General features: G+C 39.4%; 2 protein-coding genes across 2 annotated transcripts; one reads left to right on the top strand and one right to left on the bottom strand.

Annotated features, from left to right (window-relative positions):
• Positions 1–7,325: 7,325 nt before the first annotated feature.
• Positions 7,326–17,957, bottom strand: ilrun (inflammation and lipid regulator with UBA-like and NBR1-like domains). Its single transcript, XM_041962551.1, has 5 exons — positions 17,708–17,957; positions 15,677–15,831; positions 15,317–15,514; positions 12,663–12,967; positions 7,326–10,218 (listed from the first exon to the last, which is right to left on the bottom strand). Exons 1-5 carry the CDS (start codon positions 17,863–17,865, stop codon positions 10,183–10,185), a joined length of 852 nt encoding a protein of 283 aa, XP_041818485.1. The 5' UTR covers positions 17,866–17,957; the 3' UTR covers positions 7,326–10,182.
• A 1,851-nt stretch (positions 17,958–19,808) lies between these two features.
• On the top strand, positions 19,809–23,566 carry snrpc (small nuclear ribonucleoprotein polypeptide C). The gene is made up of 6 exons (XM_041961426.1): positions 19,809–19,867; positions 20,837–20,879; positions 20,999–21,107; positions 21,985–22,044; positions 22,664–22,768; positions 23,217–23,566. Exons 1-6 carry the CDS (start codon positions 19,860–19,862, stop codon positions 23,336–23,338), a joined length of 447 nt encoding a protein of 148 aa, XP_041817360.1. The 5' UTR covers positions 19,809–19,859; the 3' UTR covers positions 23,339–23,566.
• Positions 23,567–24,333: the final 767 nt, after the last annotated feature.

Raw genomic sequence — 24,333 nt, 5'->3', positions numbered from 1 at the left:
TTAATACATGCTGATTATGAACAATTAAATTGAAAATAAATAAATTATTTGGCACAGTTGGATCAGCTGCATGTTGAATTTGTTTTTTATGAACACAAAGTTATACAGTCAGAATTATTTCTGCAGCCTTTGTGTTTATTGCTGAATCTTTAAACAGGTATTGTGTCTCATGGATAAAAGATTATTCTTTGAAACATCCCACTTTCTGTCTTTTTATTAATATGACATTCATTTACAAAACATTCTTAATTCAAGGCCCACATACGTTTCAGAGCTTTCAACTATGTCACTCAGTCTTTATCAGCAGATGGAGTTTGCTCAGGTTTTTCTGAACTGTAGATGCTCAAACTTTCCATTATTCCAAGCACTTTTAGGACTTCTCGTCCATGTTGGCTTAAAACCTGAGCTTATATTAATAATACATTTTACCGTCCACGTAAGGTGTTGCCATTCCTTCATCCACTTTCCACGCAAACCTTGTAAAGCTCAAGGAGCCAAAAGCACAAAGCACCCAAACTGCATAGAGTAAATAACACATAGACATATGACGTTCAGACATTTAGACATTCAGGCTATATTATAAAGTGACAGCACATCACTTGAGACTATGGGATAATAAAGTTTATGCCTCATTTAGACTGCAGCATTTCAGCTGAATGTGTAATTTCTTGACCAATATTAAGAACGACATAAAAACAAGTACGTGTTGAGATCTGAATCACTGCATTATGACTTTAACACAGATGACTGTGCGCCACATCTCACCTCTGAAACAGCTGATTATTTGTCGTCACTTCGAGCTGGTTCATCACCACAAATGTAAAAAATGCCAAACAGTTTCCACTTGTTGTGAACAATGCGGCTCTGCGATAGGTTTAACAGGCAATGGCTTTCAAAGGAAAGCTTGCTATTAGCGAAACACCGGTAACCCACAATAAAAGTATTGTGAGACTTCTCAAATGTATCTAATCTTTCCCCTCTAATCTCACTTTTAATTCATCATGTCTTTTGATCGCAACCGCTAAATTCAAAAGTTTCTTTTTCTTTTCAGTTCCAGAACAAATTTTCTATTCTTTTGCGTCCAATGCAGGAGCTGTGACTTTGATATGGCTAGCCACACATCTGAATGGAGTAATTGTGAGATACAGAGAGGGTGTGCTCAAAATGCGTCAAGACTTCTCAGCAGCCGAGTGTTTGTAGACACGCCAAATCAAACCGTGAGCTGTGACGACCTCTGAAATCGTTTCATTTGGACATACGGCATGAGGGCAGACTTGCACGTAAAATTCATGCTTTTTGACGCGCTACGCACTTAAGTTGCCTGCTAATTAAAACTGAACGCGGTGCGATACCTGTGCGTTTACTCATGGCCAGAAAACGTCTGTTTGCTTTTGGTTTAACCCGCATCCAGACCATCAACAAAATTTGCATGGCAGTTTCTTCGACTCGTGTTTGGCCTTTTCCTTGGCTCAAGCACAACAGTCTCATGGTTGAAAGATAATGAGTTAAAGGAAGCAACAGCCTGGATGTCAGATACGAAGCCACAATTGGTCCAGTGTGATGCTGGAATGAGTAATGATTGTGCAGGTGTCACTACTGTAAACAGGTGTCAGTGACCCACCTGAGTTGTCTTAGCAAAGTCAATATGCTCTAGTACTTGTTGAGCTCTGTTGAGCGAATGAGTGTCATCTTGTCAGAATATGAGTATGAAGTGAGATATCTATCTGTTACGAACGTGCTACTTCTTCTACTACATCTACGTGTGGCGCATCATATCAGGCATGTTTCAGCAATAAATGTCTGCTGCTGAGTGAATACATTTAGATGACTGCAATAATGAATGCGCTAACGGAGCACGATTACATTACGTCCTCTTGAAAACAGAGAGGCTTATTGACCGTGACGCGTTCAACTTCAACGCTACTCGTCGAGAGGACAGTTTGAGCTCAAGTTGAGATCCATTTCCTGATGATCTGCTTCAACAGCCGGGCAGCTTGCCAAAGCATTGTGCTGCTTGTACAACAGTTAGTGATGCAGAGACATGCCTGATCCTGCAGAGATGCAATAACCCACCGATATGAGGTCAAAAGATGGAGTTATGTAATACATGGGAGAGACATGACATGGAAGGGTTTTTTTTTTTATCTGTGCATGGATGAAACTTTTTCTGATAAATATGTACAATATATAAGAAGAGCTTGACATTTTTTGTGCCATTTCAACTCTCAACAGGTAGCTGTGTGGTGCAAGTAAGCGCCAGAAAACTCTTCAACTCTCAACATTTGTCTTCCTGAGAGGTACAGGCCTTCATACACACTCTGAGTTGGATATGCTCTCCTCTGCAATTGAAAAATGTTGATCAGGTTTGTTTGCCAGGTTGCACCTGTGTGCTCAACAGTGCCAACGCTGTCAAACTTCATAGCTTATTCAGTTTCCAGTTACCTGATCGCATGATATTTCTTGCAGACCAACAGCAGTGCGGTGAAGCAACCTGACAACCCTAACCTCATGAGCCCGAGGGAAGTTACAGCTGTAAATCATGGTCACATTCGGTGTTAAACGACACGTGTTCCGGCTTTTCTACGTGTATATGTTTTTCCTATTTTCATTCACAGAAGACAAACTTTCACTGAACGTATCTCCGCATGTCACCGGGCAGAGGACGGGCTCAAAATGATGCAACTGAAGCAGTAGACAGTTAGAAGTTGATGTCATACTAATGCACACAGGAACAGACACGTACTGAAAAAACAGACTCCTCTATTGTCTTGCCAGATGGCCAATCGGATACCACAAGATACCGCTGCTGCTCTTTTGACCAAGACACTGATCAACTTGGAGATTTCCCTTTTGCTTCCTGCATGAAACCGACGACACGCAGCAGAGAGATGCATCTTTCTGTAGGAGGTTAATAAATTACTTAAACGTCTCTGAAGTGAAAGGTGGAGCTGTTTCAACAGAACAAAATCCCAAAATACAGAAGTCCACCTCAGAGAATAATTCAGAGGTCAATCTGGGCTCACGCTGCGACAGCGTTCACCGACGCTTGATGAAGAGGAAGGCGGGGACACTTCCTGCCTCAGGGAAAAGAAAAGTTGCACATTATGGTTTTAACTGTCTCTGCAGTTGAATCATTTCATTAGGAGGCACGAAGTATTCCCCATAGCAATAAATTACCACTGATAATTTTGTTCCTACACTGGAGCTGAAAGTGGAAAAACACGTTCAAGAGCTTCACAATTTTTTGTGAGGTTTCACGCAAAGAAAACACAAAAAGACGCTGATGCCATATGGATCCAGTCCAGAGTAAACTGTGTGTTAAACACTTAAAGTTTAACCCCATTGTTACACCTCTTTATTTCACTGCAGTACAGTTACTAGAAGAGCGATGGCCTTCTTCACTGACTTCAGTCTACATTAGTAAATGTACTGATTATTTATACACTATTCCCATTGAATGAATATGACACAAAAAATGAAATGACAGGTCACAGCGTGCTTCACAGAACAATCAGAGTAGACGGTTATCAACATTTTGCAGCAGGAGAGTCTTTTAAGTTGACTGGGAGAACTTGTTAGCAAGCAGTGGTGCTAATCCAGCAGCTATGGAGCAAATTTTGCATTTATTTATGGCCATCTGATGAATGTGAGTCCGATATTTCCTCTCATTTTCACTCCAATTTGTTCCCCACCAACTCCAGATACAAATATCTGGCTTTCTAGCTGCTAAATGCTCTGCTATGGTCACCAGGTAGTTGACAATTGCAGCTGTCTCCATGGTGATGGCAGGCAGCATACTCCAGAGCTGAAGATTGAAGCCAACGAAGAAGTGCCAAAAACTGCAGTTCCTCAAATGGCCATGTGAGGCTGGCTCCACAAGCGGGTCAATCCCCATAGACCTCCATATTAGAACAATTTTACAGCAGAAATGCATGTGTCTTTACAGCCTGGCACACAAAAAAAAACAGTTTTAGTCTTTAGTTTACTCATTTTTGGATTAGCTGGGAGTTAGGCGCTGTCAAGATGGTGACGTCTGGAGCCTCTGACACCGAGCTCCACAACGGCTCGTCAGAAACCTGTTGGTGACGTCACGGAGACGACGTCCATGTTTTTGCGCAGTCTCTGGGTGATGGACAGGAAGTGTACAGTTAGCTTATTAGAGCTTTTTCACTGAAAACAGTCGCCTGCAGACAGAAAATGTCACTGAGGAGAGAGTGAACCAAGTCAAATACAAGATATCTAAGAATTGAGTTTAGTTTTGAGGTACTTTAATTACTTCAGTACTTCTATCTTTTGTAACTTTATAGGCTACTTCCACTCTGCTATGTTTAGGACAGATTGGCATTTCATTAAAATACAAATACCCACCAGCCATAGCGAATAGTACTTCTACTTTTGACTCTTCTGCACTTTTTCTACTGAGCTGGTAATGCAGGCTTCTCCACTCTAGCATCTCTTCTTTAACTTGAGTAAATGATCTTCCTCTGAGTTCTTGATGCGCTGATCTCTTCATGTTGGTTGTCGTTTATGATGCCCGCAGCGCTCCCCACCCAGACAAATAAAATCCCTAATCTAATCACACACAGTCACATTCATACACTTCCGAGACAGTAGGAACTCCATCAGCCAGATGGTGTATGAAAACCCACGTCTGCTTCCTGTCGCTGACTGCATCACTTAACATGACAGACTCACTGTGCAGTTTTTTTTGCATTACGCTGAATGAGCAAATGGGAGAGCTGCCTCTTAAACATTTAACATTTGAGCTAGAATTGCTGATTTTAAGGAGGTAAAATCTAACATCATTGCTTTGTTGTCATGAGTCTTGTTTATTGTGAATTGCAAGACAGTATGGAGAGGTTCTTCCGAATTTTGGAGGATTTTTAAGCTCTTGTCTTGCGGCAAACAGCTCTTATGAAATTTAGATTTTTTTAAATTAAGTTTTGAGTTTAAACCGCCTGTGTTCCCTGATTATAAACAATAATATATTTTGCTTTTTTATCGTAAATGCATTTGTTTTCTCTGTACATTTATTCAGTTATATTTATATAGGACCAAATCACAGCAAACGTTATCTCATGACACTTTGCATATAGAGCAGGTCAAGATTATACTCTTAATGCACATTTATCTTACTGGAGTTGCTAAAAATGTACAAAAAAGCCCTGGTTTCCCCACATTAATGATTAATGACTTATTAATTAATGCGTGAAACACTGTCCAGCTCTAACACTTCTGTTTCATTCCTGCACTTTCATGTTCACAAAGCCTTGAGCTAAAGGCCTGTTTGACTTAACAGAAATGATGGGCAGTTATCCATCATTAACAAAACAAACCTGTTGACTCAAGAGCTATGAGAGATCGGAGAAGTGATAGGTACTTTGGAGAATCCACGCTGAGACAAAAGTCAATATTTGTCCTCAGTTACCCTGTCACACGATGTCTACACAGGCCCCATTCAACTAGTCGCTTCAGTGCTCGCCACCTGCATGCACACTGACATCACCCCCACCAACACACACACACACACACACACACACTGTCCCTCACAGATAAACACGCAGATACAGTACACCTGTATTACTGCGTGCATCCTCAGGCTCATCCTACATCATACCGACCCAATTTGAAGACAGTTAAATGGATCAAGTATCAGCTATCTTAATCTTAGTGCAGTTTAGATGCGTAGATGCTTATGGCCAAAGAATAATGTTCTTACTCGATATCTCACGTCCTTTAAGTGGAGGAAGTGGACTCAAAGTACGAGGAACAGCAAACCAACTGATGACTATTTGTGCAAAATCCATTCATTTTGGCCCGAGATGGGTTTCATAAGTCCCACAGTAACCTGTGAAATCCATCATCAAGGACAGAAGTTTTCCCAGCTGCAGGTAACAGATACATGTACATGTTTGGTGGCACGTACTTTCTTTGGAAATGTATGAATGTAGAAAGAGTAAATTATACCATCTCTAAACAAACATGAGAATTTGAATATTTGGATATGTACCTCTGTCGAAACGGTTGTCTGTCTGTATCAGTGTGATAACGACTGATATCTGATAGTTTGTTTAGATCCGTTTCAGAGAAGTTTGAATATCAAACCCCGGAGCAGTTCGTTTGTGATCCAACTAATAGGCATACTCCACAAGTTTGAGTAAAATGGCTCCTTTTGCCAGGTGTGCTTTGTAAAACTGGGATGCAGATGAGCAGATTTTACAGTAGAGAATGAATCATAGTCAGACCTGGACTGATGCAACGTGCTATGTTGAAGTTGGCTAACAGACCTCCTTCAGGACCTTCTTCTTGTCTTGTTTAAAGGGCTAGTTCGTGTTGTGCTGAAACACAGAAGTCACACAATAAGACAAACAAACTGATCGAGGCAGCGGTACACCGGCAACTCCTGTGTTCTGCGAGGTAAAATGACTGTTTTTGTCAATGGAGTCTGGTGGCCTCGAGAAGCGTGATAGAACGGCTTCAGTTCCCTGTCAGAAGGGGCTGTCTGATGGTGAGGTAAAGCAGTGAAAATATTCTAAAAGTAGCATACAGTTAAACAATACTGATTTTTTTGGGCACATTCCTTCATGCCATCTGGGACTGCCCTGTGGTACTGCCCTTGCTGGCAGATAAGACTTTAATGCCACCAGGCCTCACCAAAGCAGAGCTCCGGCTAACAGTAACCGCTTTTATTGTTGCAGCTCGGCTCATATTACACAACTGGATCACCAGAGTTAATAATAGGGTTAATAATATTCCGAGTAAGACCAGTCAGGTATGGGATGTCTTTATGGACTACATGAGGGATGTAACATAGAGGGATTTAAGTGGTGGGAAGGATAGGTATTGTTAGGCCTGTAATTGTGTCTATGTATGCTATGAATGTGTATGAATCATGAGGGGTGCCAGGGGTGGGGGCTGCCTTTAAGTTGTTGGATGTGTGTTTTATTTTTATTTTTTATTAATGTTAAATCTTATTCAATTTTTTAAAATTTTCCTTTATATCCTGTCTGTTTCTCCTTTTATTTTCTTAAACAGACGATTACGCTGTGACATTTAAAAACATTTGTAAAGACATTATGTTCAAACAAATAAAAATTTGAATGACAAAAAAAAAAAAAAAACAATACTGAATTTTTTAGGTGGGTCTTTTTGTAAGTGGCTAAGATACATTTTGCTGCCCCCGTCCACAACAACAGACCTCCATTCGCTCCACTTCAATAAATCTGAACTATCTCTTTAAGGTTAAAGTTGTGGAAGAAGTAAAATGCAGAAAAATAGTAAGCAAAGCTGGTATTCCTCCTCAAAAAAAGACAACTTACTCATTGTTTCAGTGTTAATTTAATCATACAAATGCTTAATTATAGATACAGGAAAAAAAAGCTTTATTTTGACAGTTTCTCTTCAGATAAATGTGCTATTTTAGAACTATGTAAACTTTCATCTCATCCACTCACCATGCCACCCATCTCAAATCCGTACAGTCACAAACTAAACCTAGAGAATGAATCCAGCAATATTAAGATTTCTCACCATCTATCTCTTTCTTACACACCAACACACACAAAAGCAAGCTCGCAAGATAGAACCACACACGCACACACACACACAAGAAAAAAAAAAAAAAAGACTGACGGGACTAAAAGAAGCAATGCAGAACAGTGTATACTGTTTGGGAGGAGGACTCTCAGATGACTCAATAGAAACTCAGCAGTGCTGCAACACAGAATGCTGGTGAATTTTACCAACAGGTACACATGATCATAGAGGCAATGAACTCCAGATATCAAGAATACCATTTAGATGTTTAAAATTACAACTGGGAAGTTTGCTAAATTAAATCTTGCAAAAATACAAATAATTATTTTTGAATGAAATATCCCATTAGAAAATAATTCCGTCATCATTGTTTCCCATTTTATTTTAAAGCCCAAGATAAATGATGACATCCACTGTCTTACATAATGAACACAGCAAAGAAAAATTCAGGTGTGATAGCAGACTGTGTAACTCACTCTCAAATATGCATGACTGAACTTGTGTGATCAAGATAAAACATAAGTCAGTCTTCACTTTTAAGATCAGTTAATGGCGCAGTGATGAAATTAACATTTAGAATTTTATGGTTAATACTATGAAAACAAACTTTAAAGCTGTGAAAAACACAAGCCTTCAGGGGAGAGCAAACCAGTCAATAAAACCTTCTGGAAAATGCTGGTATCACAATCAACAATTAGCCTAAAACTACCACTTTTCCTCATCAGATGTGGTGGACAGCATTGTGCAAATAGCAGTAACAGAATATCAGTGCTAATCCTGATGCAAACCATTGATATTCATCCTCAAATAGGCTTATTAGAGTCAAGCTTCAACTTAACACTTCTCCTTTACAACAGACTAACATGATGTCAAGTTGGTCATCTGATGTTTAGCACCACCTGCTGGCTATAAATGGGACTTCTCGCACCTGCAGTGCACATTAAGACAGCAAATACAGTAAATAACAACAGGGCAATTAGTGAGTCAATTCATCCAAACGGTGCAGAGTCACTCAGCAATACTTCAGAGGTACCCGCCCAGCAAAGCTCTCTCAATATTGATGTGTATTGAATAGACACATCATCCTTAACCCAAGTAGTATACACCATTTTTAAGTCAGTTAAATCCAAAGAGAAACCACAACATACATGCACACTTGACAGACACTCACACACACGCATACATATATATCTAGTACACATACTGTAGACGTGGACTCAGAAACTACAGTCACTCATCAGGCAAAATAGATTTAGATGGCTTTTTCAACCCTTCCTCATACCTCACTTGCTCAGACTCACTCGCATCCTTTTGCGCTTCAGCATCTATTTAAAGCGAAAACCCACCCTAAAAAAAAAAAGAAAAAAAAAAAAAGAAAACCCCACACGACTCATGCAGCCTGAATTGGTAACCTGCTGACAGTGTGGCTTGATGACAGAACAGATTAGTGTCTTAGTTCTCTGGATTTTATCTTTGGGAGCGACAGGGTTCCTACACAGGGGGGTCCGTGTTTTCTTTGCATAAGTGGACGATATTTGCTCCTATCTTTGAATATCTTGGAATTTGAATATGTGGTGTTCAATACGTGTCCGAACACTGATACTCCTTTCAGACGAGATAGACATGGATTCATTTTTTACCTTACCTGACTTCTCAGAAAGCTCTGACATTTCCAACAGCGATTAATAATACGCAAGTGTCAAAAGACAATTTGGGTGCATCACTCCAGCCAAAGTCAGAGACACAAAGTCATTTAACAAAAACATTTATGAATTAATGGAGAGTGCCATATTTTCTAGCGCCACACAGCATAATTTGTAATCGTTCAACCATTTTGAATTGACGATGCGAATGCTCACAAGATGTCAACATGCAAATCTTTCCTATCTCTGCCATCAAGTTCTTGAATACGAACTAGAGCAATTTGGTTTATTAATAGTCTTTTGTGAATGGCAATGCTCTTGCGTTTCTGCGTCTGGTAGGACTGGTCATATGTGTTGTCATGCTAATTGCTTAACACCCCACATTGTGCACCAGGTTTGAGAGTGAAACTGGCTGTTTGGCTTTTGTCTCGAGGAAAACTGGAAATAATCCATTCACTTCTAGTAAAAACTGTCTGGTGATGAGACGTTTTCCCACCTGAAACCAACAACTTTTCAGTGTTTCTTTGAAATCTACTCAAGGCCTAGAAATGATCTATGATGACAATTAATGTTGTACTATTCTCAAACATTTCCAGACCTGTGTAGGAACCCAGAGGAACAAAGTATTGAATTACCCATGGGAATACCAAATTGTATGCAGACTGTTTAGGGTTGATTTTCCCTTTAATTAGGCGTGTTTTACAGTGGAAATAAAAATAGTCACGTGTATCTATTCTTAAGGGTTTATAGCACTCTTAAATGGAGCGTTCACACATGCGAATCCAGGTGTTGATGTCTGGTGGGATGTTTCACTGTAACGGATGTAATCCATCACCCCATTGTAGTTTGTGTTTCTGTGGAAAGGGCCATGAGGTTGGGAAGAGGGTTGTCATGAGTCAATATAAAACAACTGTTCCTCCCCCCCTCCGACTCCTCTGTATTTAAGGACTCCATGGTGTTAAGCTCATCATCCACCATAAGAGGAGGGGGAGTCTTTGTCATTCTAGCTCTGTCCAAATGGATAGGGTCCATGAATACCCTGGAAAAGAAATGAAAGAAAGGGTGTTAGAGTAGTTTAAAGTTCAAGGGATTTGTGTGATGGATTGGAAGTGATAACATTTAGTTTGTAATGGCTAGCATGATGGAATTTTAACATCAATCCCAAAGTACAGGTGGGGCTTACAGGTATTGATCATTAGTTTGGAAAGCGGAAATTAGGACCTTTCGGTGACACTGGATGACAAGTCAGGCACCAAAAGTCATAGCAATACGTCTAATAGCTGTCGAGACAATTCACTCTCGAATTGTTTGGAGAAACAACAATTAACCTATTAATGCAACTATGGCATTTATTCTCTCAAAAGGTATTTTAAATATAATAAGCAAGACTGAAGACTAGACTAGAATTATCACCTCACGGTTGTATGCCTCCACCAACCACTCAAATTGCAATTTACATCCATGTCTGTGCAGACTCAAATATGTAGTCAAGATTCTGAACACTGATGACTCAAATACAGATGTGATATTGCTGCACAGAAGCTACAAATTCTAAAAACTAGATGCTTCACACACATCTTCAACCGGCACAGAAGATCTATAAAATCAGCACAGTTTCATGGTGGAGACCAAAGATTAGCAGCACCAATTTAGTATCTAACCAGCTGTGAAATGTGGTCACAATCTCTCCTTCTGTTCTTGACTTATGGTGTTGAATAATGGCCAGGAACGTGTTTCTGCAGAATATCATGACATCACAGTGATGCTGACCTTTAACCTTTTGGATGTAAAATTCCATAACTTCTTTATTTTGCCCTCTTAGACATTTGTCTGAAATTTTGTCACAATTAGCGAGTGCATTCTTGAGTTATGGCCAAAAACATGTTTTGTGAGATCACAGAGACCTTTGACCACGAAATTCTAATTAGCAGATAACCAAGTGGACGTTTGTGCCAAATTTTAAGATGTTCCATCGAGGCATTCCTGAAATGTCACGTTCATGAGAATGGGACGGGCAGATGGATGCACAACTCTTGCGAAGGCATGAAAAAAAAGTATTTATCTACTGATTAAAAGACCTGAAACCACTATGTTAGACAGTGAAATGTGTTACCCTCTACAGACTGACACTGATCCTGTCACAAGTCTTCATCATTTCTGTTTCAACTGCTCTTCCTTTAGTTACATCTTATAACAACAAAGTTTTATTGCTGCAACTTTAATACTGAAACACCCTGATTGTCCAGAATCTAATATCTCAACAGCTGCTGACCGTGGCAACTGGTGTGGACATGAAATGATCCCCAAAGCTGAATTCAGTGACCCACACAGTGGAGCACTTTGACCAACACAGGCCCATGACAAAGTACAGCATGTTAAATTTAACAAGCAGATTTTTCGTATTCATAGGCACACATTTCTGGTTATTTACAACAAATATGAAAAGCTGATGGAAAGACAAATGTATTGAGCACACAGATGGTGTGGATGCAACCTTTATATTTCCAAGACTCCATAAGCTTTCCTGAATGCAGCCTTCAGGCTAAAATGTCTAGATTGCATGCAAGATATCTCATTATGTAAAAGGCTCATTGCCTATTAATTCACTGAGAACATTAAGGCTCAAAAAGGGATACAACTGCTCTAAAAATGACAGGGACTCAATAAAAAACATACCCATAGTGCCCTAATCCAAAACTAAACAAACTTTGGCTCAAGGCAGTCTTATAACACTGTTGGAAAGAAAGAGTCATGACTTAAAAATAACAGGCAAGTTGTATGTTTTAAAATATGTCTGACAAAACATGCATTTAATTTCAAAAGCATTAAATATACCACACCAGGGGACACACACAGAGGTGAGCACATAATCCACACTGAATACTGTAGATCGGTGATGGTCAACTGGCGACCCGTAGGCCACATTTCCCTCCAGAATATTAATTCACAAAACGCGCCTATCGAACATTACTCACCAGTAGAAGAGGCTCAGTCTTTCCTAAGAGTGAGCGCTGATTAGCATGCCAACCCCGGCAACGAGCCAAAAAAATCTATAATTCATAGTTAACCCATTCTACAGAATTGGATTATTCTGCAACTCCATCCCTACTCCATGGACCCACCATCAAACAGCTCGGCTCCCAGTCTGAGAAAATTTTCTTGTTAAGTATCTTGTTATCATTTTGGATCTTCCATGTTTTCAAGAAGTCTGTTCAACCTGATATAGGTTATATATAAAAAACATTAATTTTATAAGAATGTGAAATTATTAAAAAAAGCTCCAGCACCACAGTGTGTGCTTGGAAAAATTCTGGCCCAATGAAGGCATCTTGACAGGTCCCACTTTCAAGATGTAGGATTCATTTAAAACGCACATGCACACACAATAAATCAGAAAGGTTACTTATGTGAGCTAAAGCTATGAATGTAGTGAATGTCACAATAACCGATACCTACGACAACCTAAATGTGATTCATACATACCTGACCATAAGTCATCACAGAAAGGTTGGTTTGGAGACCGTTTGACGCTCTATTTACAGCATTATGAGACAGTCCGTTTTGATCTTGCTGGATTGGCTCTTGCGTACGTTCCCAGGCTCCGCCGGGATCTCTGAAGCTGTTGTCAGTGGCGTCATGCTTGTTCTTCTGTGGCGAGGCAAAGGGGTTGAAGTCTCCCTGCACATTGCGCTGGGGTTGAGTGTTGAACTCTGTCTCAAATGAGGACAGCTGCTGGGTCACGCCGAGGAGCCCTCCAACTTCTACACTAAGAATCACCCAGATTACATCTGTGGAGAAAAGAACCATACTTAACCATCATATGACTGAGTGAACCTACCAATTTGCTGATCATAGTAAAGTGAATGTTTTTGGTTTGGTTGGTCAGACAAAAAAAGCAATTTAAAGACTTGGCTCAAAAAAAGTTTGATGGTATCGTGACTAAAAGAAGTTGACAGTAGGGGTGGGCAATATGACCTAAAATTTATATCACAACATTTAAAAAATTTTACCGTGACAATATTATGGCACAGTATTAAAAAAAATAAAAGTAATTCTCAACTCAAAACATGTTTGTACCTCTTTTCTCTCTATGAACAATTTCAGGTAACATATCTTAAAGAAAGAAAAAATGATGAATGATGATGAGTTTGTTGGCTCCAAATAGGAATGAAAATAAAATATAGGCCTACATGTGTTTTGGACGGAGTAATCTGCCCCACAATGTAGTTCAATTATTAAATGTAATGTGATTCATTCTCAGAGTTAGACAAAGGGTAGGATTAGGCATCTCAGCAGCATTTATGCATTTTTACAATAGCCAGTGTACCACAGAGAATGTCTAACATTTACATACGGCAGCAACCGACACCAGTGTTAGAAAAGCTACTTAGAAAGTGTAATGAGCTACGCTACCAGTTACTCTGCATTAAATGAAGCATCACTACACCAAAGCTACTCCAATGTGCTCTCGATGCTGCAAACCAATATGTCAACAAGAACAAACAAACAAAAAACCTACTTCACATAATAACAAAGGCAGGTGTCGAGAATGTGTGTATATTAATTTGTGTGTGTGTGTGTGTGTGCAAGCGGGTACCTGTGCTTGCGTGGACATGCTCCGTTTAGACTTTTTGCTGGACAAACTGTTCCCTCAAAATTTAATAACGCAACTCAAACCAGTGCAGAAAAAGAATTCAGATATCCTCTAGATCAATTCTTCTCCGTGCTCACCCTCTGCCATTTTTACATAAAGCCAACTCAAGCTTGCGCGTCTGTTCTCCGCTGCAGCAGAGACGTTGTAGGCATCATCCCAAGGACTCGTAAGTGATGTCACCGTGATATGGAAGTGCTTCTGTCGGCTACACATACAAAGTCTGTGTATGGCGATGGTGTCTCACACTGATTCTCAGTAGTTTTGCTTCAGACTGTAGCAGAAAGCTCTGCTGCGTTTGAGCTTCAGAAATATTTGGCAAAATGTAGCTCGTGTGGACGCTAACACACTACTTGATCGGTAAAAGAACTAAGATACTGAAAAGCTATTTGATACAGAAAACAGCGACGCAACCACCACACTACTGAGAAATTTAGTCAAGTAGTAACACTGCTACTTTTAGCGCTGCTAGCAGACAGATAAACCAACATAATATAATTTGGCAGAAAACCAAATTATATTATATAAGTACAACAGTCTGTGTACCACGGGGCATGTCTATCAAGTACATTTACAAACGTCAGCAAGAGACACACACACTGACACGGCACGCAGCAGAGGAGGCTTTCCTGTAACAACAAAACCAGCTGAGCTTGTGTATGAAGTGTGGTGATAATGTTTGGTCTGGCTACGTGAGATTGGACAAAAAGCAGGGTGGAAAAAAACAGTTTCCTACATCCAAGCTACTACTCTGGTTATTAAATTGGCTTCAAATGAGGCTTAACATTCACACAGTGTGTCCTGACTGCCTGTCAATATTAAATATGCCTCCATTGCTCCATTGTGTGGGTCTATAATAGATCTTACATTAGCCGCAGAACGTGCTAACGCAAAATCCAACAGACTAACCAGCAGAATAAAGTAAAGTAAAGCAACATGGCAAAACTTACAGGTTCTAAGTTTGAGGACGGTAGCAATCCGTCCTTCAGTTTTGAAACAAATCGTTCTTGGTATTGGCCCTAAAAACAGTCTAATGGAACAAGACAAGTGCAGAAATATAGCCGCAGATTTTCTAGTTGCCACTGTTGTGGGGACATTTTCATCAAATTACTCCACTAGGTCTCCACTTCCTCGAATGGTGGGAGTTGATCAAGACTTTTGTGTTGGTTCTTGCAATAGAGAAATTGGCATGTGTTGCTGATACCGTTATCTTCTACATCTTTGTGTTACCGGAGTCTGCACTGAGCAAGGAAAACAGTAGTGGTTGCCCTCTACCTGCATGTTATAGCTCATCATTATTTTCAGTATGCTCAAACTTTTATCACTGTAATGACGTTATTGCAAAATCCAAAACGTTGACGGTGACAAAACAGGCATACCGCCCACCCCTAGTTGACAGATTAACAGAATAATAAAAATAAATGTTGGTTACAGCCCTAATAAACTGCCTCACCAGAAATAAATCGAATCATTAGTGATTTCCTACCTCCATAGAATAATCCGGTGGCTGTACACATCCTCCACTGGCCCTGGTACATGCCTGGAGCTGTGGGACTTCGCATCTGCACACTCACATCTGATATTTCCTGGGGGTCTAGTGACTTTACCATAACTGTGTTTACATGCCCAAACTGATCTCCACCAATGTATTTGAGACTAACCCCAGGTGGCCACGACTCTGCACCTATAATACACAGAAGATGAGTGCATCAAAAGACAGTTCGACAACAAAACCACAACGCTGTAACTGACATTTAATCTGGCGCATATTACATACACTCTAGCTACTACTAAGCTACTAATACTGTATAAGATAAACACATGCATGAGGTGACATGCTCCACACCTGTGTTTTGTATTCTCCAGGTCTTTGTGAATGGTGTGTCTGGAGGAACTGACTCTCCTTCCCCGATTGTCACATCTTCAACAAAGGACATGGATGGCGTGTTGACATTGGGACTTTCAAAGTCATAATATGCACCAATAGCAGCCTGCAGGTTCCTGTTGCAACACAAAAGGAAGAGCATGGTGGTAACAGGCATATACTTAATAGATTTTTATTAATAAAACTGACAGTAAGTGAGTTTGTTTTTTGTGCAGATTGTCTTACACTCAGAATACTTCTTGAGTCAAGGGGTGCAGTTGATGGACAGTCTTTCTAATCTGCTGCTTGGCAAACTATTTAATCAAATGTGACAGTCCAGCAATGTGAAACTAACAATTAAAAGGAAAATCCATCCTAAAATAGAATTCACATGCTTTTCCATTTGTATGTGAAGCAATTTATACTAAAACTGAACTGATTGATCTAAAGAAAATTAATCTGGAACAATACTGACAATAAAATAATTATTTAAGTAATTTTCTAAGCAAAGACACTTAAAAAATCTTCAGTTTCTGAAATTTGACAATTTACTTTTCTTGACATCTGTGATAGTTAACAGAATACTGTTGGCTTTTGAACTGTTGGAGGAAACAAAATAAGCATTTTAAAACTGTTAACTGGGTCTGGGAAATTGTCGTGGCTGTTTTGAATACACATTTATGAAATAAAACATTTCCTTGAGGGAATAAGTGCAGAAACTGTTTTACAGCAAATGGCAGATATTTAAAGGGGTACTCAGCGATTACGCATTGTTCTTAGATAAAGCTAGTGGGCTCACACTTTGGGAAGGAAGAGACAAAATTAATACATCTCTGGCCAAGATATCCTGACAATTAAGGTGTCAGTGCACTCAAAATGAACTACTACGTCATATGACAAGTTGCCCAACTACATCTGAAAGCACAAGTGTTTATGCCTGTTCCGAACAGCACCGCCATCATCAGGGGTTATTCTATCAGACTTGACAAAACTCCTCCAGAGTCACAGTAGACATTATACACAGATTGAGTAATACTTCCCTTGACTACCGAAATGACTGTATGTGTATAATTGGTGGAAAACCTGACAACTCCTAACTAACTGATCATGAGACAAAATGCCTCAGTATCTAGGTGACTTACCACCTTGGCTAAACAATCCTTTACATATGATCTTTAAAATGTATCTGATACATGACAGGGTTACTGGTGTAAGATGTGGATTAAAAAAAATATCCACAGAAACTCCACAGAACTGGTCAACCAGTATCGGTGTGCGAATTCCAACCACTGTCACGTGATAATGTCACCTTTCCAGTATGACACGCTGATTTCGAGACTGACTTGATCGTATGTTCCAAAATGAAACTTCAACAATATGAACTCTGTCATTTATGCTATTGTTTATGTGGTTTCTTCCTTCAAATAAAGATGTGATCAAGGCAATCAAACAATGATTGACCAACAGCTTGAGATCAATTGATAGGGTCACACAGACGTTTTGATGGGGGCCACTTGTTATCCGCCGTTGATAGATCACGACTGGTTACGTCATCAGACTAACGTGAAGTGACTGGCGCTGCCTTGAGTTGTGGCTTCCCAAAGACCATGGTATAACTGGCTCTGGTCGCTATTATGTAATATAGCAGATAATACAGATTACCAAGAGTTACAGATCTCGAGAGTTCACTGTGCTTAAATTAGCCTGCTGGCTAGTTAGCTAGCTGGCTCTTTGCTTTTTCTGCTATTTCACCACAATATAACTCACAGTTGTGACAAACTTTACCGTTTCACTTCCGTTTTGCCCCGAAACGATCGTCAGGAGTTAACTAAACTGCCATTTGCTGTGTAGAAATTATAAAACGAGCCTCTCGACTTTGAACAACACTAACTTAGCGACGTGTGTGGCTTCCTCCATTTTTTTTTAGCATTTTAAATATGCTAAACAGCTACTGTATTGCAGGTTAGCGTCATGTTGCTGTCCGACAACAGGCCCACGTATCCCCGCACTCACCAGTTGGTCATGTCCAGGAAGAAGGCGCAACCGGCTGGGTTGAGCTGAAAGCCCAGCAGCCTCTGAAACTCCGAAATGAGGACGTCTTTGTCCGTGGTACCCATGCAGCTGAACTTCTGCATGAGCTCCGCGTCCACGTCCATGTCCGTGCCCTCCATGGGTGGCGGGTGTCCCGTAACAGAGACGGGGTGTTCCGGGGGTCCTCTCTCAGTTTAGTCCGAGGCCTTGTCCAGCCATAACAACCAGCTCAACAACAACAACCGTCAGTGCGCATGGCACGACCAGGGGGACGATGTTTGACGTTGCAACAGCCCGCGCGTCACCTTCGCCAATCACGTAGGGGTGCGACGTCATCTGTTGCTATTTGCAGCCACCTTTTCATTGGTTTATCAATGAATCCAAGCTGCTCCTTTTGCAGCTCTGTACCAGATATGTCGCCAGTTTCAGATAGAACATTATCATTTTTATTTATTGATTACAACATTATTTAATACTGTCATTGAATAATGAGAGTAGTATCATAGTTGGAGATTTTCTTCATCTTGTACTTTTCTTAGGATATACTCTCTATAAGGCATTACTGATTCATAGTTGTGAGACCATGATTTAAATAAAAAAATGGTTTATCAGTGAAATCCATGATGCTAATGTTGCAGCTCAGCACCAAACACGTCAGATGTTTAATGTTGGATGTAATATTTCCACAGTTTGCAAAGCTGACATTGAATTATTGGAACACGTTTACCCTCTGCTTTTTTTTTTTTTTTTTTTTTAACAATCTGCACTCATGGCAAGCTGAAAAAGCAAAAATATAATTTGCGTAAATGTATATTTTACAAATATCTTCCTGCAGGCTATCTAAAACATTTCACTGAATTAAAAATAGATTCATTGTTTTTCGTCGACCCATTAAGGCATGTTTGCAATAAAAATTTAACTACACAGTTCCTTCAAAAAGTGTTTTTGCCCTTTTCTTACACTTGTACACTTCATTCTTGGAGTCATCTACTTTACCCTTATTAAACATTTGTCATGCTATCTCAACTTTCCTAGCTTGGCTTAAAAATAAGCCTCTGAATAGTAAATTGACAGGGTGTTATTTGCTATTGATGAACCGCCTGTGGACATGCATTAATAATGACAGTGGGCAAATTCTGTTTATAACTATATAGGTGTTCTTGTAAGATAAGGATAATGATTTGCCTGTACTCCTTTCTCTTTTTTCTTTCTGTTAGGCCTAGCCAAAGCCATATTTCTTTATTTTGAGTTTGGATCTTGTACTACTACTAGAGGCCATTTTATTTTGTGGATAATGTTTGATTTTGATTCAATTTGTAAACTTGCATGGTGGAAAGTAAGTAAGCATTTACTTATTCCTTATTTATCATTATTATTAATGATAATTCTTATAAGTAGTAGTACAGTTTGAGGGTCTTGTTCTGGAGTTTTCACATTATATATTATTTTATGCTTCTACTCCACTAAATTTAAGAGTGTACTATTGTACTTTTTACTCCACAGTTACTAGTCGCTCTGAAGCAGCTCTGAAGTCGCTCCGAGCAGTATATAAAGAAGTCAATTAAAATGAGCTTCACTTTGACCAGCTACAACGTTAAATTCTACTTAGAAACTGATGCTGTAATAATATCCCAATAATATAGCAGTCTAACATGGGAGCATTCAGCTGCCTTTTTCATTTTTACTTGATGAAGCCTCCTGCTGCAAAAAGAAAGAAAGAAAGAAAGAAAGAAAGAAAGAAAGAAAAGAAAAGAAGAGAAAAATATTATTAAAATTATGAATGGGGAAGTATATTGTGGTATTGCTACTTTTACTAAGGCCAAAACGTTCAAAAAATTATCCGAACTTAACAATTGTCATAGTGCTTTGTTGTTAAAATGAGAAATTGGGTCCGCTGGTGGGGTTTAAAATATTTCACAAATCTATTTCATGGTCACAATTATCTTCTCGTGTCGTGACTTATTTCTGAATGATTCGTCATATCTGATTTAGAGTAAAACGCGGGTCAAACAAATAACCCCCGAAATTTTCACCAACATTCAGACGGAACTAATGGTGAGTAGGTCTTAATATCTGGTGGGAACACTTCTTGTGAACACCGGAATCGCGCTCTCGATGAAGATAGCTGCCGATCATGCCTAAGTAAGTTCAGATATTATTTGTTTTTGATGCTCAATCTCTTGTTTCCACATTTCAACAAACTTAATTATTGTTTGGATTTGTATTAAGTAGCCAATGATGATGAGATACACTTTGAAATCTAATGAAACACACCAGATTGTTTCCAAATGAACGCTGTGCGCTTTGTTGGGCTTCGTCTATTTGCTGGACTTAACCTCGATATGAATGTAACTACCAACACAAGACGTTTCTGAGTATCTTTAGTATCTTTATTCATGTCGAGCTCTAAATGTTAAAGGCACCGACTTGTACTCAGTAATGCGTTTTTTAGGTTTTTTGGGTGCACTTCGTTTGTTTTTCAGGGATAAGAGGAGATTAATCTAATGGTATGAAACATTCTAAAAGACGATTTAACGCGCAGTAACATCACTTTACCTCCAAGGTGGACGTCGTGACTGTGGCCATAGCTGCACAGAACAACCCATCATAATCAAATAAGTAGTGAATGTTCATATAACTGAATTTCTACCATAATCGAATAACAAAATTAATAATTACCTTTTTTAAGTTATAATTTTCACACGAGGTCCAGTGTGAGAGATTTTGTAAGGATTTTGAATTTAAATGTATCCTGCTTGCAGAAGGTAAATATGTCCTGAACAGGGAACTACAGAGTCTCAAACTGTCCCGTCTGTTTTGCAAAGCAGTAGGTCCTGCTGGTCATTTTTGTAAGGGAGACATTTGTAATATGGAAGTGACCAAACAACAAAAATGTTTGCAAAATTGTATCACTATATTGCAGTTTCTTAAACAAGGAAAAGACAGCATTTTAATTATGTGTCAATGTAAATTATAACTGGCTCTTTACTTTTATATTGATATACAGTATGTCCCAGCTCTAATTTCAAGTATGAAGCTTTGGGACAGGTCATGTCTACACCTCTGCATTTTTTGTTCTAACCTCAATCTTTTTGTTTTTAACATCCACAGGTTTTACTGTGATTACTGTGACACCTACCTTACACATGATTCGGTAAGTTGTGTTTGTGTGTACCAAACTGCATTGTTGAAAAGACTGTGAACGAATCTGTCTTTGGTGTGTGTGTTCTGCTTCTGTTAAAAATCTACAAATCTGTTCTATTTCTGTTCCAGCCATCGGTGAGGAAAACCCACTGCAGTGGCCGAAAACACAAAGAAAATGTCAAAGATTACTATCAGAAATGGATGGAGGAGCAGGCGCAGAGCCTGATCGATAAAACAAGTGAGAAAATGATTATATCTGTTATTGGCTCTTAAGGGTCTTGAGTGGGGATTATGAACGAGTAAGCTCTTAGGGGGCAGCAAGTTTATCTTAAATATGGAAGTGACCTCAGACCTGGCAGTAACGTATTATTGATGGTGATTTATTTGGTTGCGCCATCAACCAATTGCACTCATATCCACAGCGTGCTGTTTCTTTTCATTATTTATTCAATGTCCGCCTTAGGTGTAAAGACAATAAACTGTTTGAGTAAAGCCTGTTACATATCCCACACAAGTCATGCTTGTGCACATGTGTGGGATACCCGAGCTCTTTGCTTGAATAGTGCAATGTAAACACCATCTTACTCAGTGGGGCCCCTCGTGAGATTACAAACCACTAATCTGCGTAAGAGATTCAGGGCCCATGACGTGCTAGAGCATGTTATTGTCCACTGTGGAGGAATTTATTTGCAAAGGAGAATTTAGTCCGTAAAACTAACACGAAGAGCTTACAAAAAGGTTACATATCCTTTCAGCATGTTGAGAATGCAAATTATTATGTATTTTAAGTGTAAGTAGACTGTTTTATTGACAATTGTATGTTTGTCTTCTTTTTTTTTTTTAGTACCCCTACCCCAAACTCTAAATTTTGCAGTGGATTGTAACATTGCAGCACAAGTTCTGCACCATGTTGTCTATATTTTACTATGCAGAAATGTTAGACAGACCCCATGCGGTGCACTGTATGTTGCTGTTTGCATTCTATACATCCAGTGGGAAAGAGGCTTAAATTAGTTTGTTTTACAGACATGGAAAAGCATACACAAGATTGTGTGTGGATGTGAAATATTTCTGTGGATGTTTGTGTTTTAATGTTTTGTCTTTTCTCCTAACAGCGGCTGCCTTTCAACAGGGAAAGATTCCTCCCACACCGTTCCCTGGTGGGCCTCCCCCAGGTGAGTCTATCATCTTTCAGCTCTGCAGTAATTTGATTAACTAACCATAACATAGACACTGGCTCTTAATTGTTAGATTAAGAGTCAATAGGGAAAGGCTGTCAGCATGTTACTCCATATCAAACACTATTCGAATTAATTTCATTAGAATAAACGATCAACAAAAGCTTTATGTTCCTGCAGGATTACAACTAACAACTAATTTACATTGATAAAACTACCACATTACTGTACATAATAATACGATAACCAATAGGGCAGCACTGTTTTTATAGGACAGCCTTTGTGTTTCTTCACTCTTCTTTGTTTTTACATTTGTCCAGGCAACTTTATTGATGCGTTAGCAGCTGACGACTCTGCTAAAAAAAAAAAAAAAGCAAACATTTATGTTACATTCAGTGTCCACTGAATGCAAATTAGCAGAATTTCTATCTTATGAAAGAGGTCCTGCTTTTGGCAGGTTTGATGTGTGCATTTCTAAGACAGAGCTCCATAGAGGCCAAATTACTTGTTGCTAAAATTGCAGATTCATTGGTTAAAAAAACAATGATCTAATTCATATGCATAGTACATTGTGTTAACATTGACCGTACGCTAAAATTTGCTGTTTATAATGCAGGTGGTCCTCCTCGCCCCGGCATGCTACCAACACCCCCAATGGGAGGTCCGCCCATGATGCCCATGATGGGGCCTCCACCACATGGAATGATGCCCGGTGGACCTGGTAAGAAACATGTTTCTTCAACAAAGCTGCAGTCATTCCTAATTAGCTTAACATAAAATTTAAAAGTGCTTCCAGAAAGTGAATGTGTTTGGCAGTTTCAGATAATTCATACAAGACTTTTAAAAAAACGAAAGCAATGCTTGCTGTCGCCTCATATCTGCCTAGTTTGCAGCAATTCAGTCAGCTGTTTGCTCTGTACATGTGACCATAGCTGACTGTTTGCCACATAGGGTTTCAGCTGTCCTTGTGCAGTTTTTTGGTGCCCTGTAATTCTGTTTCCTGTTAATAAAGTAGTTAACAGTTAACATAGTTAACATATCTGATTATAGAGTATGATCTTAATCAGGTTTTTGTAAATGAGGTTTAAAAGTGAGTGACGTTAGTCTTTATGTAAAGCCGTTGCCATAAGTCAGAACATAAAGCTGTGTGTCCTTTCACTGTCATTTAGGAGGCATGAGGCCGCCGATGGGAGGACCCATGCAGATGATGCCAGGACCACCACACATGATGCGTCATCCCCGGCCGATGATGATGCCAGTCAGGCCGGGCATGATGCGACCAGACAGATAAGAGCGAGCGGATTTTCTCAGTTTCGTTTTAAAGATGTTTTTTTAACACCGTCTCTTGTGCTGGTGTCAAGATTTAAATATCTCGTCTGACTACGGCGAACCGTTCAGCACGCACATTTAAAGAGCGTTTTTGATTTGACTATTTGTTACTATGTTTTTGCTTTGTTTTAGGTTTTAATGTTGTATTTCATTGCATTGCTTTGATAAATAAAACCGTGATTTCAGTCCAGTTTGTCTTAGATTGTTGTCCATATCAGTAAAGCTCATCTTTAATGGTTTAAAGCCCCGCACTAACACAGGCTTTTTCACTTATTCTGTCTGATTCAACCTCTAGTCAGGTTGAAACTCTTTGTACTTAGTTGTTTTCCTATCGTGTTCCAAAAAACTAACAGGTGAATGAGGGAGATTTAAACAGCTCCAATCAAGCAGTGTAAGTGAAAACACCTGTGTGAGTGCGCAGTGGGTATGTAGGTACTGAAAGCCAAAGCTAAAATATTTTACATTAACATACCAACTAACCATACGTTTGGCTGGTTGGCTTGTTTAGAACACACAGAGCTTACTGTAAACAGGCAAGGTCACAAACTGCGATACATACAATTGAGATACATATTCTGAATGGCCAACAGGCAACACGTCATAAGAATGTTCCGAAAACTCCATTAATATCTGCATACCCCCACATGTCTTATTCGGAAAATTCTCCAAATTCTTCTTCTTGGATTAAGGCCTAATTTGCAATATTCAAACAGAATATTCTGTTTGTATGACCCTCATCAGCGTTGGAATATTAGAATAATTGTGGACTATTACTTTGTATGTAAGCATAATCATTGTTTTCAGGTGACTGTTTTGGTGCTCTGATCAGCAGACGCATACAGTGAGCGGCTAGCTGGTGAACATAGCGGTGCAGTTAGCAGCTGAAGGGCCAAACATTTCCATCAGGAGTTACAGGAGATCAAGATAGACCTTAAAGAAAAGTTACTACCAATTTTT

The sequence above is a fragment of the Chelmon rostratus genome, chromosome 2, assembly GCF_017976325.1.
Source record: "Chelmon rostratus isolate fCheRos1 chromosome 2, fCheRos1.pri, whole genome shotgun sequence".
NCBI classification, from domain to species: domain Eukaryota; kingdom Metazoa; phylum Chordata; class Actinopteri; order Chaetodontiformes; family Chaetodontidae; genus Chelmon; species Chelmon rostratus.
Note: the sequence above shows the minus strand (reverse complement) of the source record. Positions and strands in the feature narration are given on the sequence as shown.